The sequence below is a fragment of the Macaca fascicularis genome, chromosome 10 (genome assembly GCF_037993035.2).
Source record: "Macaca fascicularis isolate 582-1 chromosome 10, T2T-MFA8v1.1".
Taxonomy (NCBI): domain Eukaryota; kingdom Metazoa; phylum Chordata; class Mammalia; order Primates; family Cercopithecidae; genus Macaca; species Macaca fascicularis.
The window spans coordinates 69,741,635-69,754,381 of record NC_088384.1 but is presented as its reverse complement, the minus strand read 5'-3'; the positions used below and the strand labels follow the sequence as shown (position 1 = coordinate 69,754,381).

Here is a 12,747-nt window from a genome sequence, read left to right as displayed (position 1 = left end):
TCGCTACACTCCAGCATGGGCCACAGAGCAAAAGTCTATCTCAAAAAAAGATAAAAAGAGCCTGGCGCAGTGGCTCACGCCTGTAATCCCAGCACTTTGGGAGGCCAAAGCAGGCGGATCACCTGAGGTCAGGAGTTCAAGATCAGCCTGGGCAATATGGTGAAACCCCGTCTCTACTAAAAATACAAAATTAGCCGAGCGTGGTGACACTTACCTGTAATCCCAGCTACTCGGGAGGCTGAGGCAGGAGAATCTCTTGAACCTGGGAGGCAGAGGATGCAGTGAGCCGAGATCGCACCATTGCACTCCAGCCTTTGCAACAAGAATAAATCTCCGTCTCACCACAAAAAAAGAAAAAAAAAAGAAACATACATTTGGGTTGTCCATTGTTTTGTAGGTCCAGGTCTACTTTTCTATTGATATTAGTAAGGACTGATTGAACACAAGAGAACATGTTCTGTCTTCCAAAGTTTACTAGCTTCCCAGTGTTGACCTGAAACTGGGGGGGACAACAGTACAAGCTATTTTATGAACTATTTTCATACTGTGCATACAGTTTAGGAGTATAATAAGGTACAGTTTAGGAGTATACTATACATTTTAAGCCCCTCAACGCCCCCCTCAGACATAAACTCCACATGAAGTTTTCTTTTTTTTTTTTTTGAGACGGAGTCTGGCTCTGTCACCCAGGCTGGAGTGCAGTGGCGCGATCTCAGCTCACTGCAAGCTCCGCCTCCCAGGTTTACGCCATTCTCCTGCCTCAGCCTCCCGAGTAGCTGGGACTACAGGCGCCCGCCGCCTCGCCCGGCTAGTTTTTTGTATTTTTTAGTAGAGACGGGGTTTCACCGTGTTAGCCAGGATGGTCTCGATCTCCTGACCTCGTGATCCGCCCGTCTCGGCCTCCCAAAGTGCTGGGATTACAGGCTTGAGCCACCGCGCCCGGCCCACATGAAGTTTTCTAATGAAATTTTTAAAATGGTCAGTTCACAGAAGATCGCCATTGTTTAGCAGGGTCTGGTCAAAATTCGAAGAACGACCTATTCCAACCATCTGACTTGTTAGTTCATTTGGTAAGGAGCTACAAGTGATGTGAGTATTTCCTGCTCTTCCACCCTCTACCACCTGCCTGCTCATGGTCAACTCCTGCTGACTTCTGTGCCTTCATTTATTTGAAATTTATGTCATCAGGCTTTACTTCTCACCCAGCATACATCATCCTTTTCTCCATTTCCTGTCACCCTCAGCTTGGACACCAACATCTTCCCTACTCCTTTACACCTCCCACCCAACCCCTCATGTATATTAATATAATGGAGGAAGATGTCTAAAGAGGTCTTCAGTTCTGCACACCCACGCCCCCCATACCCCAAGACACCATTTCAGTTATGGCCCCCTGCTGTTAACCTGGCAGACCTGCCATATGAGCATCTTCACTAGACTGCAGCTCTTTGAGGGCAGGGCTGATAGCAATGCTGGGCATTCCTCAGTGGCCATTCTCCACCTGAGGATCCCCCCAGGGGTCTGCCCTCCATCCTTCTCCATGCCTCTCTCAACACGGAAAGCCTGGCCCTCCCAGACTGCATCACCTTCGGGTGTGTCTCATGTCCTCTAGTTTCCTGTAGGGTTTGGCAAATGGGAGTCACTGTCAGGAGATCAAAAAGACTCCCTTCCTGCTTCCCTTCTGCTCTGAGCATAATCTCTCCTCCAAGATCCTTTCCTCCTTCTCCCTTAAAGCGTATAGGTAGTAATAGTTTCCCACTATTGCTACTACACCATGGGCACTTCACCATGCTTTGTTGATTCATTTGACCCATTAGATATTAGGAACGCTGAGAGCTACAAAATCTCATTCATCAACTAGTTAAAAACCTTCTGACACAAAGTGGATGCCCAATAAAATAAATTAAAGAATGAGTGAATATTGGAGCCAGGAGCTGTAGCATGCACCTGTAATCCCAGTTACTTGAGAGGCTGAGGCGGGAGGATCACTGGAGACCGGGAGTTCAAGGCTGCAGTGAGCAATGATTGTGCCTGTGAATAGCCACTGCACCCCAGTCTGGGCAACACAGTGAGATCCTGTCTCAAAAAAAAAAAAAAAAAAAAAAGAATTAGTGAATATTGTATAGAAATTTGAAATAAAAGATAAAGTTTTTGCACGTTGGGAGGTTTGTCTCGAAACTCTTAAATGGGAAAGCTGAATAGTGCTTGGCCAAAGATGGATCATTGCAAGGGATCTTACCAGCAGCTCCAGGCCCTCTCATTCCATGTTTGCTGACCGGGCTGTTTCAAGGGGCATGGTCAAATTTAGTAGCAGTCCAAAATGGAAATTTACTTTGCTCTCTGCTATGACGGCTAGGTTTACATTGTCTTTCATCATTAGAGGAAATATATAGGGACAGAACAAAAATACACTTATTGAGAAAGAGAACAGTGCACCAGTCAGCAGAAAGACTGTAGTTACAAGATACATGAAAAGAAAAAATTAATTCCTTGGAAAAGAGCTTTCTATTTTAAGAAGATGAACAAAATAAGAGATGTCCTTAAGTGATAGCTAATGAAGACACTTCCCAGGCATCCTCGATAGCTGTGGCTTTTCAGACGTCAACTGAAAACAAAATCCATTACAAAGGGTAGCATCCAAGTTGGATTTGGGTTGCTTATTTTGTTCTGTGGTCAGCCTTTGCTGAACATAGCAGTCTAAACCAGAGCCACAGAGTTGTGAGTGGTCCTTGTCTCTCAAATGCCCTTGGACTGTCCTCGGTGACCCTAATTGTATGACTTGGCAAGAACGACAATTAAATAGGATATTTTGGACAAAATTCTCTCAGGGTACATTATTTTTTCAAGGTAACCTGAGTTTTGGGGTGACATACATAGTGTATCCAAAAGGGCCACTTTGTGAGGGTTTGCTACCTGATGTCCTCGTAACCTCCAAAATCAATTTCAGGGCATTGCAGAGTCAACACATCAATGTTCCCCTGCCTGCATTTGGGGCACTAGATGGCTGAGTCGCCTGCAGAAGTGTTCTGGACTTGCCTCTGAGGAGCTCATGAGAGCCAATTGCTAAATTTTCAGGAATTTTGCAAGCTGGTTGACACCTCATCGGTAGCTTGAAATTGGAAATGGTGAGAGTATCTACACCACAGGAATTGATAAACACTACAAATGAAGATATTTCTCTCCTAGAAAGTCAGCTGTTGGCCAAGCATTGTGGCTTATGCCTGTAATCCCTGCACTTTAGAGGCCGAGATGGGAGGACTGCTTGAGCCCACAAGTTTGAGACCAGCCTAGGCAACATCAAGAGACCTCATCTCTACCAAAAAAGAAAAAAAATTCACCAGGTATGGTGCCATGCGCCTATAGTCTCTGCTACTCAGGTGGCTGAGGTGGGAGGATCACTAGAACCCAAGAGGTCAGGGCTGCAGTAAGCCGTGATCGCACCATTGCATGCCTGCTCTGGTGACAAAGTGAGACCCCATCTCAAAAAAAAAAAAAAAAAGAAAAGTCAGTTGTTAAACATTTGCTAACATCACATTACCTGTGAATAATACCATATTTCTGGTGATGGAAACTTTTGGCATTCTTTCCTTAGTCTATTTAAGCTCAAATAGAGTCTTCCTAAGTGTATTGTTTAACATGGAACCCTAAATTTAAATGCCAAGTTTTAAAAAATTAGACAAGAATTAGAGTATATAGCCCGAGAACATGGCTTGTTTTCGTTTCTAGTTGGCTCAAGATGTTTCTGAAAAATAATTTGTAATAAATTGCCTTATAAAGTTAAAATGCCTTCCAAAACTTTATAAGTCAATTTCAGAAACTAGGGAAGTCAGCCAGTAAATAAAGAGAGAGAGATTTATCTCAAAATAGTTTCGGCACCACTAGAGGAATCTGTCTATGTTTCAGTGGAAAAGGAGGCAGTTACTCCTAGCTAATCTCAATATTTTTTTTCTCCTGGAATAATGACTGACCATTGGCTCTGTTGTTTTTGGCCAGCTCCTCTACTGAAACAAAAATTTTGTAACTGCAGTGACCTAACTTGGGAAACAATTTTATAACATTTTCTAGGAACCACAAATCATTTGTTTCACTCTTTCTGAAAACCAACAGTGGCGGTAAGCAGAGAGCGTATTTTGACGTGTAACAAAGAAAAAACTTGATAAAGTCAGCAGTCAAAAGAGCATTTCAGTTCAAAGAAGGGTCATCCAGAGCCCATGAAATGTTATCAGGAATGAATATGCCTCACACAGCATCACAACCAGCTAAAACCCTGGATCAATCCAGCTTGTTATCAGGGCATACATGGTGACCTTTATTTATCACACAATGAATTTTAAGCTGGGCAGCCAGTTTTAAGAAAAACAGCAGGAACAGTGGTTAGCTGCAAAAACATTTTAGAAGAGACAGGAGAAAATAAAACATTATTGAACTTCTTGATGTGGCTGGAAAACAAAATCCTTCTGGCATGTGACTTAGATTTCCATTGGGTGAATGCAGACTCATCCAAGTTATGCAACATTATTACTGTTGATAGGTTACAAAAAAATCTATCAGTTCATCTATCAGAAAAATCCACCAGCAAAATGCCCTCAAAAGCTTATGAACTATGTACCAGTGAAGATATGAGAAGCAACTTGATATGCTATTGTAGGACATGTGGTCATTAAAACTATGTCCGCTTAAGTTAAATAGTCTAGATTTAAATCCTTCATGATCCATTAGCTGCATGACTGAGACAAGACACTGAACCTCTCTAAGCCTCACATGCTTCATGTATAAACTGAAGGTGACAGAAGTTCCCAAAAGAGTTGTTGTGAGAGTTAAATGTTGTCTGGCATATGGTAAGTGCTTAACGAATATCTGCCTTTATTTTTTGCACGTGGTCTATGTTTATTTTAAGCATCCTTCTTAGCTTGGAGTCCCCGAGAAGCCAACCCCGTGGCAAGGATTTGAGTACAAGTATTGTATTTTGGACATGATCCCAGGACACCAGTAGAGGAGTGGGGAGGTGAGAGGGGGAAGGGAAAATAGCCAATGATGGGAGGATGACCACCATCACCATGCGGGCAACTGGATCTCAATGTATCTAAGGGTTCTAGGAGACAGAGTAGAATGTATCACAGAGATATCCCAGGCAAGGGATGCGAAGCTGGGTACTTATCCACCAACCCCTTATCCATCATTGGTTGAGGGCTGCTCCCTATACAACCCCAACTCCCAATTGTGTAGCACTTGTGGGACTGAAAGTGGCAGATGGTTTAGGGTAAGCAGCCTTTAGCACATAAGAGGTGAGTGCTGAGGGGGTACGGGGGTGCAGCACAGCCACTGCCACAGTCCCACATTATTGTTTTCAGGTAATCAAATTAGCTGAAGTACCTCTACATAGTTATTTTAATAGATCAGCCCTTTAGAGATAATAATGTAACAAAACAAAAGACCTGTGTCTATTCTATGCTGGTTTTATTTTTTATTTTTATTTTTTTTTTGAAGTGGAGTCTTGCTCTGTAGCCCGGGCTGGAGTGCAGTGGCCGGATCTCAGCTCGCTGCAAGCTCCGCCTCCCAGGTTTACGCCATTCTCCTGCCTCAGCCTCCTGAGTAGCTGGGACTACAGGCGCCCGCCACCACGCCCAGCTAGCTTTTTGTATTTTTTTTAGTAGAGACAGGGTTTCACCGTGTTAGCCAGGATGGTCTCGATCTCCTGACCCTGTGATCCGCCCGTCTCGGCCTCCCAAAATGCTGGGATTACAGGCTGGAGCCACCGCGCCTAGCCTCTATGCTGGTTTTAAAGGAAGTACTAAGACAAGAAATAAATTACCTAACTTTAAAAAATTAGTGGCCGGGCGCGGTGGCTCACGCCTGTAATCCCAGCACTTTGGGAGGCCGAGGCGGGCGGATCACGAGGTCAGGAGATCGAGACCATCCTGGCTAACACGGTGAAACCCCGTCTCTACTAAAAATGCAAAAAATTAGCCGGGCGAGGCGGCGGGCGCCTGTAGTCCCAGCTACTCTGGAGGCTGAGGCAGGAGAATGGCGTGAACCCGGGAGGCGGAGCTTGCAGTGAGCCGAGATCGCGCCATTGCACTCCAGCCTGGGCGACTAAGCGAGACTCTGTCTCAAAAAAAAAAAAAAAAAAAAAAAATTAGTATGAGAGTTCCCATTAAATCAACACAGAGTTGGGTATAACATAGGGAGTTAAAACCACAATTCTGTTTTGAACCTCTTACCACTTCCTCAATATCCACCACCTAAAGATACAGATGTATCTGATATTTTTCACAGTGCTGTGGAATAGCCAAGCCTTCATGAAAAAAGTAAAACATCCCTCTTTTTCCAAAAATCATCAAGCTTTTAGCAGCTGTAATAATAGGCTTCCCCAGTAACTGAAACCAATCAAGTTTTCAGGGCAAATAGCATTTTAAGACTTTCCCATGCATCCAGACAAAGGTTCAAATACTAAAATGATCATTAGCACCTACAAACTGCATTCCTAAGCTGAAAAATGTATCTGTTACATAATCTGATCATTTGTGTTCTTGTCATGTGAAAAGAGGAAAGTCAATATTTTACCAACCTCTCATTCCTGGGCTCTCACTGCAATAGAAATAGACATGAGGACAAAAGAGTTTTCCCAGGCGAGGCTTCAGTGGAGCTTATGCCCAGGCATAAGGGAGGTAGCACAGGAGAAAAAGAGAATTCCTTGACTGACTTTCCAAAAAGAGCAGGTAGGGCTTTTTTAATTAGGCAAAGCATGAGCATTTACACGGAGGGTAGGGTATGCAGGCTGGGCTGGGTGAAGCACAGGAGGGGTAGGGTATGCAGGTGGCATAACTGGTTGTGATGGTTATGTTGAGTAATGGGCCATCTGATGGTCTGGCCAGCATCAACAAGGCTGTAAGTCAATTGTTCAGCATTCCTTCCTTGGTGTGATATTTAGATTTCCTAAGGCCAATTCCTGGAATTCTTTAAGTAAAAGGCATGGTTTAACATTATGAAGGAGGGGGCCCGGGCACAGTGGTTCATGCCTGTAATCCCAACACTTTGAAAGGCCAAGGTGTTAGGGAAGCAGGAGCCTAAGACAGCCAGAGTGAAAACATTTTAAAATCAACTCCATCTTGGCCGGGCACGGTGGCTCACGCCTGTAATTCCAGCACTCTAGGAGGCCGAGGCAGGCGGATCACGAGGTCAGGAGATTGAGACCATCCTGGCTAATACAGTGAAACTCCGTCTCTACCAAAAAATACAAAAAATTAGCTGGGCATAGTGGCGGGTGCCTGTAGTCCCAGCTACTCGGAAGGCTGAGGCAGGAGAATGGTGTGAACCTGGGAGGCAGTGCTTGTAGTGAACCGAGATGGCGCCACTGCACTCCAGCCTGCCTGGGTGACAAAGCAAGACTCTGTCTCAAAAAAAAAAAAAAAAAATCAACTCCATCTTAAAACTAGTGAGGCACACTCTTTTCCAGTCACAACCCATGGTCCTAAGGGGTTTACAACATAGGAGGCAGCCTGATAATGCCTCCAAGGACAAACTCCTACAACAACAGAAAGCCTAGATGTCCCAATACCAATAACAAGATATGCTTTCAAGATCATTATACTTGTGCTTTGATGTACTTCCACACTAAAATGCCAAAGATCGTTTTCTTTAAATCAACAGAATAAAAAATTTTGTCATGCTGTCGGCCCACCTGCACATCGGCACAGCTTAGTTTAGTCTTTACATAGACAAGACACCTATATGAGAAAAACTTGAAACAAAAATGGTGTGTTCCTCCTCCTGCTTTCTGAAAATGTGCTACTCCGTGACAGAGTAGCTTCCAATAAACTGTCTTGTCTTTCATCACACTTTACCACTTACCTTGAATTCTTTCCTGTGCGGGATTCAAGAATCCCCTCCTGGGGTCTGGATCAAGACCTGTGTATTAGTCCATTTTCACGCTGCTATAAAGAACTTCCTGAGGCTTTCCTTTATAAAGGAAAGAGGCTTAATTGATTTACAGCTTCGCATGGCTGGGGAGACCTCAGAAAACTGACAATCATGGCAGAAGGGGAAGCAGGCATGTCTTACATCGTGACAGGTGACAGAGAGAGGGAGAGCACGTGAGAGTGCGGGAAGAACTACCATTTATAATACCATCAAATCTGATGATAATTCACTCACTATCATGAGAACAGCATGGAAGAAACCGCCCCCTTAATCCAATCACGTGGGGATTACAGGTCCCTCTCTCAACATGTGGAAATTACAATTAAAGATAAGATTTGGGGCTGGGCGAAGTGGCTCACACCTGTAATCCCAGCACTTTGGGAGGCCAAGGCAGGTGGATCACCTAAGGACAGGAGTTTGAGACCAGCCTGGCCAACACGGAGAAATCCCGTTTCTACTAAAAATATAAAAATTAGCTGGGTGTGGTGGCGCACACCTGTAGTGCCCACCACTCAGGAGGCTGAGGCAGGACGATCCCTTGAACCCGGGAGGTAGAGGTTGTAGTGAGCCAAGATCACACCATAGTGCATTCCAGCCTGGGCAACAGAGTGAGACTCCATTTAAAAAACAAAGAAGAAAGAAGCTCTTTGTTTCAGCTAGGAGCAGCCACTCACGCTTGTAATCCCAATACTTTGGGAGGCCGACACGGGTGGATCATGAGGTCAGGAGTTCAAGACCAGACTGGCCAACATGGTGAAACCCTGTCTCTACTAAAAATACAAAAATTAGCCAGGTGTGGTGGCAGGCACCTGTAATCCCAGCTACTTGGGAGGCTGAGGCAGGAGAATTGCTTGAAACTGGGAGGCAGAGGTTGCAGTGAGCTGAGATCATGCCACTGCTGCATTCCAGCCTGGGTGACAGAGCAAGACTCCATCTCAAAGACAAACAAACCAAAAAGATTTGGGTAGGGACACAGAGTCAAACCATATTAACTCCTTTTTCCAGTAACAGAGGCAGGAGTATGCTTTGAATCCGGGAATTTGAGACTAGTCAGGGCAACACGGTGAGACTTTGTCTCTATAAAAAATTAAATATAATTAAGGAAAAAATAGTAAAAATATCTATATATGAGGGAGGAATTCTGTCCCATTCCTACTGTATCTCGATTCCCCCAGAGAGATTTCATCCTTCTTATTCTTCAGGAGACAGGGCCAAAGATCCCATCTTCCGAAGCTGCTTCCTGCTGAACGGGGTTGTCGTCCTTGCCTAATTTTGAGGGCACTGAAATCTCTCACTTGCTGTGTTAAAGACCTGTAAAAACTGGGCTCCTCCTGGGATGGTGTGGATTGGAATATTTGGGCCATTATTAGCTTGATTCAGAACTGTTGAAGCCTGGAAGACATAAACTTTAACCATCTGTACCCCCGTTGAATATAACAAACAATTATTTTAAAAATCAAATAGTACCCAGTGATAACTAATACAATGCTTAAGCCTAGTTTAACAATGCTTGTAAAAAGAAATTTGAAGGCATTTGGAATCTAAGTGAATTGGCTGGAAAACCAGTCTCCTGCTGTCTAAAACATAAAGCAAGTGGATTTTTAATAAGCGGCATTGTTTTTCTTTTTCTTTTTTTTTTTCTTTTTTTTTTGAAACAGCATCTCATTCTGTTGCCCAGGCTGGAGTGCAGTGGCGCAATCTCAACTCATTGCAACCTTTGCGTCACAGGCTCAATCAATTCTTCTGCCTCAGTCTCCCAAGTAGCTGGGTTTACAGGCTTATACCACCATGCCCGGCCAATTTTTTTTTTTTTTTTAAGTAGAGACAGGGGTTTCACCATCTTGGCCAGGCTGGTCTCAAACTCCTGACCTCAGGTGATCTGCCTGCCTCAGCCTCCCGAAGTGCTGGGATTACAGGTATGAGTCACTGCCCCCAGCCAATAGAGGCATTTTTATGGAAACAGGGCAAAAACAAATATTAATGGTGGGCATAATCTATCCAGAGAATGTTAGTTTGGAGTTGTAGCCTGGAAAGAATTTAAAATCTAGTCCAAATTGCAGAAAATAATGCAAAAAAAAAGGAAAAACCCTCAAAAACGACAGACAAGGCTAGAATCTAATAGCGGGTGTATGATAATGTTTTTCTCTCCAGTCTCTCATTTTTATTAAAAACAAATTATGGTAGGATCAATTTATTTGCAAAATAAATCTTAGTCTTACTATTCTTGGCCTGATTATTTGCATAAAGTGCACCAATAATAATTATTTGCCTTATAGGCTCTCTTAAACTGGCTTTGCTGAAACTTTTTCCATAGGGAATCTCAGATTTAGACTTTTTAAAGCCTCAAGCCCAGCCACAAATCTATCTGTTTCTGCAAATACCTGTATGAATTGGGTGAATTCCTCTCCTCTGGAGGTCCCAAGATAACTTAGGGTTATCTTGGGCCATTAGAAAGGGACATTCTTTACTTACCAGGTACAGAGACTGCATAGACCAAGCATGATGCCAGTCTTCCTCAAAGGGCTTTTATCAGTTCTTGGAGTCAACCTCAATTTTTTTTTAAATCAGTCTAAAATCATAACATTTCAGTCAAAACCTTGGTAAAATAACCAGTCTCCAACTGTGTATTGCTACAAAAGAAAATAGATTCTTATACTTACTGTTTTTTGGTGGTGGTGGTTTTGTTTGTTTGTTTTTAGACGAGGTCTTGCTCTGTCACCCAGGCTGGAGTGCAGAGGTATGATCATAGCTCACTACAGCCTCAAACTACTGGGCTCCTTGCCCTTGCCTCCCAAATAGCTGGAACTACAAGCACATGCCACCACATCAGGCTAATTTTGAAATTATTTTTTGTAGAGATAGAGTCTCACTATGTTGCCCAGGCTGGTCTCAAAGTCTTTATCTCAAGTGATTCTCCTGCCTTGGCCTCCCAAAGTGTTGGGATTACAGGTGTGAGCCAGTATGCCAGGTCCATATTTCCCTTTTGCAGCACTTGATCTTAGCTCCATGAATCCAGTTGCTTCTGTGTTTTGTCATGTTTGTTACTCCTTCTCAGCCTCTAGAAAGTATCCTCTTCAATATCACATCTTTGAATTACTGGGGTTCCTAGGTGTATTAGTCTGCACTCGCACTGCTATAAAGAAATGCCAAGACTGAGTAATCTCTAAAGAAAAGAGGTTTAATTGGCTCATGGTTCCATAGGCTGTACAAGAAGCATGGCAGGTTCTGCTTCTGAGGAAGCCTCAGGAAACTCACAATCATGGCAGAAGGCAAGCAAGGGCAAGCACGTTTTACATCGCCAGAGCAGGAGCAAGAGAGAGAGGGGAGGTGCTTCACACTTTGAAACAAGCAGATCTCAGGAGAACGCTACCATGAGAACAGCACCAAAGGGATGGTGCTAAACCATTCATGGTCCAGGCACAGTGGCTCATGCCTGTAATCCCAGCACTTTGGGAGGCCAAGGAGGGTGAATCACTTGAGGTTGGGAGCTCGAGACCAGCCTGGGAAACATGGTGAAACCCTGTCTCTACTAAAAATACAAAAACTAGCCAGGTGTGGTGGCACACACCTGTAATCCCAGCTACTCAGGAGGCTGAGGCATGAGAATCGCTAAACCCAGTGGGCAGAGGTTGCAGTGAGCCAAGATCGTGCCACTGCACTCGAGCCTGGAAACAGGGCAAGATCCTGTCTCAAAAATAAATAAAATAAAAAAGGATCTCATAAAGGATCTACCCTTATGATCCAATCACCTCTCACCAGGTCCCTTCTGCAACACTGGAGATTACAGTTAGACATAAAATTTGGGTGGGGACATAGATCCAAACCATGGGGATCTGTCCCAAGCCCATTTCTCTATTTACCCTCAGAATAGTTCTCAACCTTTCCAGGCCATGAGGTAGTACCACTCAGGACTGCTTTTGATGCACACAATAGGCTTAACCACATAAGGGTTATTTTTCTCTAATTGTTGCCAGAAAAGGGGTCCTGACCCAGACACCAAGAGTGGGTTCTTGGACCTTGTGCAGGAAAGAAGTCATGGTAAGTCACAGAGTATAGTGAGAAGAGAAGGTTTATTAAAAGCTACTTAGTTACAGAGTAGGGCGTCCTCAGAAAGCAAGAGGAGAAATGTCTCATCTTTGTTTTAAATTTTTCCTATATAGGGTCTTACCTATATAAAAGTTAAGCTATATCTACCTGTCGGGGGCTGACAGTGTCACAGAATGTATTAGTCTGTGGACTTAAAGAAAACTATTCTTGGCATTTTAGTGCATAAGTACATGAAAGCATGACTACAGTCTGTTTTTCTTTCTTTTTTTTTTTTTTTGAGATGGAGTTTCGCTCTTGTCTCCCAGGCTGGAGGGCAATGGCGCCATCTCAGCTCACTGCAACCTCTGCCACCCGGGTTGAAGCTATTCTCCTGCCTCAGCCTCCTGAGTAGCTGGAATTACAGGTGCGCACCACCACGCCCGGCTAATTTTTGTATTTTTAGTAGAGATGGGGTTTCACCATGTTGACCAGGCTGGTCTTAAACTCCTGACCTCAGGTGATCCACCCACCTCAGCCTCCCAAAGTGCTGGGATTACAGGCGTGAGCCACTGCACCCGGCCAACTAAAATCATTTTAAAAGCATATATTGTTTTGCAATACCAGGACATGTGGACATTTTTTCTGTCATAGTTTATCCTTGCAGGCATTGTTAAGCTGTTTCCTCAGCTGTAAACATCATATAACCACAGGTCATGATAGACAAGAAATGTGCCTTGCCAGTTTTAAGATGGAGTTGATTTTAAAATGGTGCCACTCTGGCTCTCCTATGCTCCTGCTTCC

At 43.9% G+C, this 12,747-nt stretch overlaps 1 protein-coding gene across 12 annotated transcripts in view; it reads right to left on the bottom strand.

The window, feature by feature from the left end:
* Positions 1 to 12,747, bottom strand: part of BFSP1 (beaded filament structural protein 1) — a 79,723-nt gene that overhangs the window by 46,906 nt on the left and 20,070 nt on the right. For 4 of the 12 annotated variants that reach the window (XM_074004729.1, XM_074004730.1, XM_074004731.1 and 1 more), the window contains 2 exons: positions 1,948 to 2,076; positions 215 to 337 (listed from right to left, as the gene is read on the bottom strand). In XM_074004729.1, the coding sequence (XP_073860830.1) occupies positions 215 to 337; positions 1,948 to 2,076 (252 nt within the window). Of the gene's footprint in view, positions 1 to 214; positions 500 to 1,947; positions 2,079 to 10,580; positions 11,051 to 12,747 lie in introns of those variants that run through there. The other 8 variants (XM_074004726.1, XM_074004732.1, XM_074004733.1 and 5 more) reach the window with 5 other exon arrangements.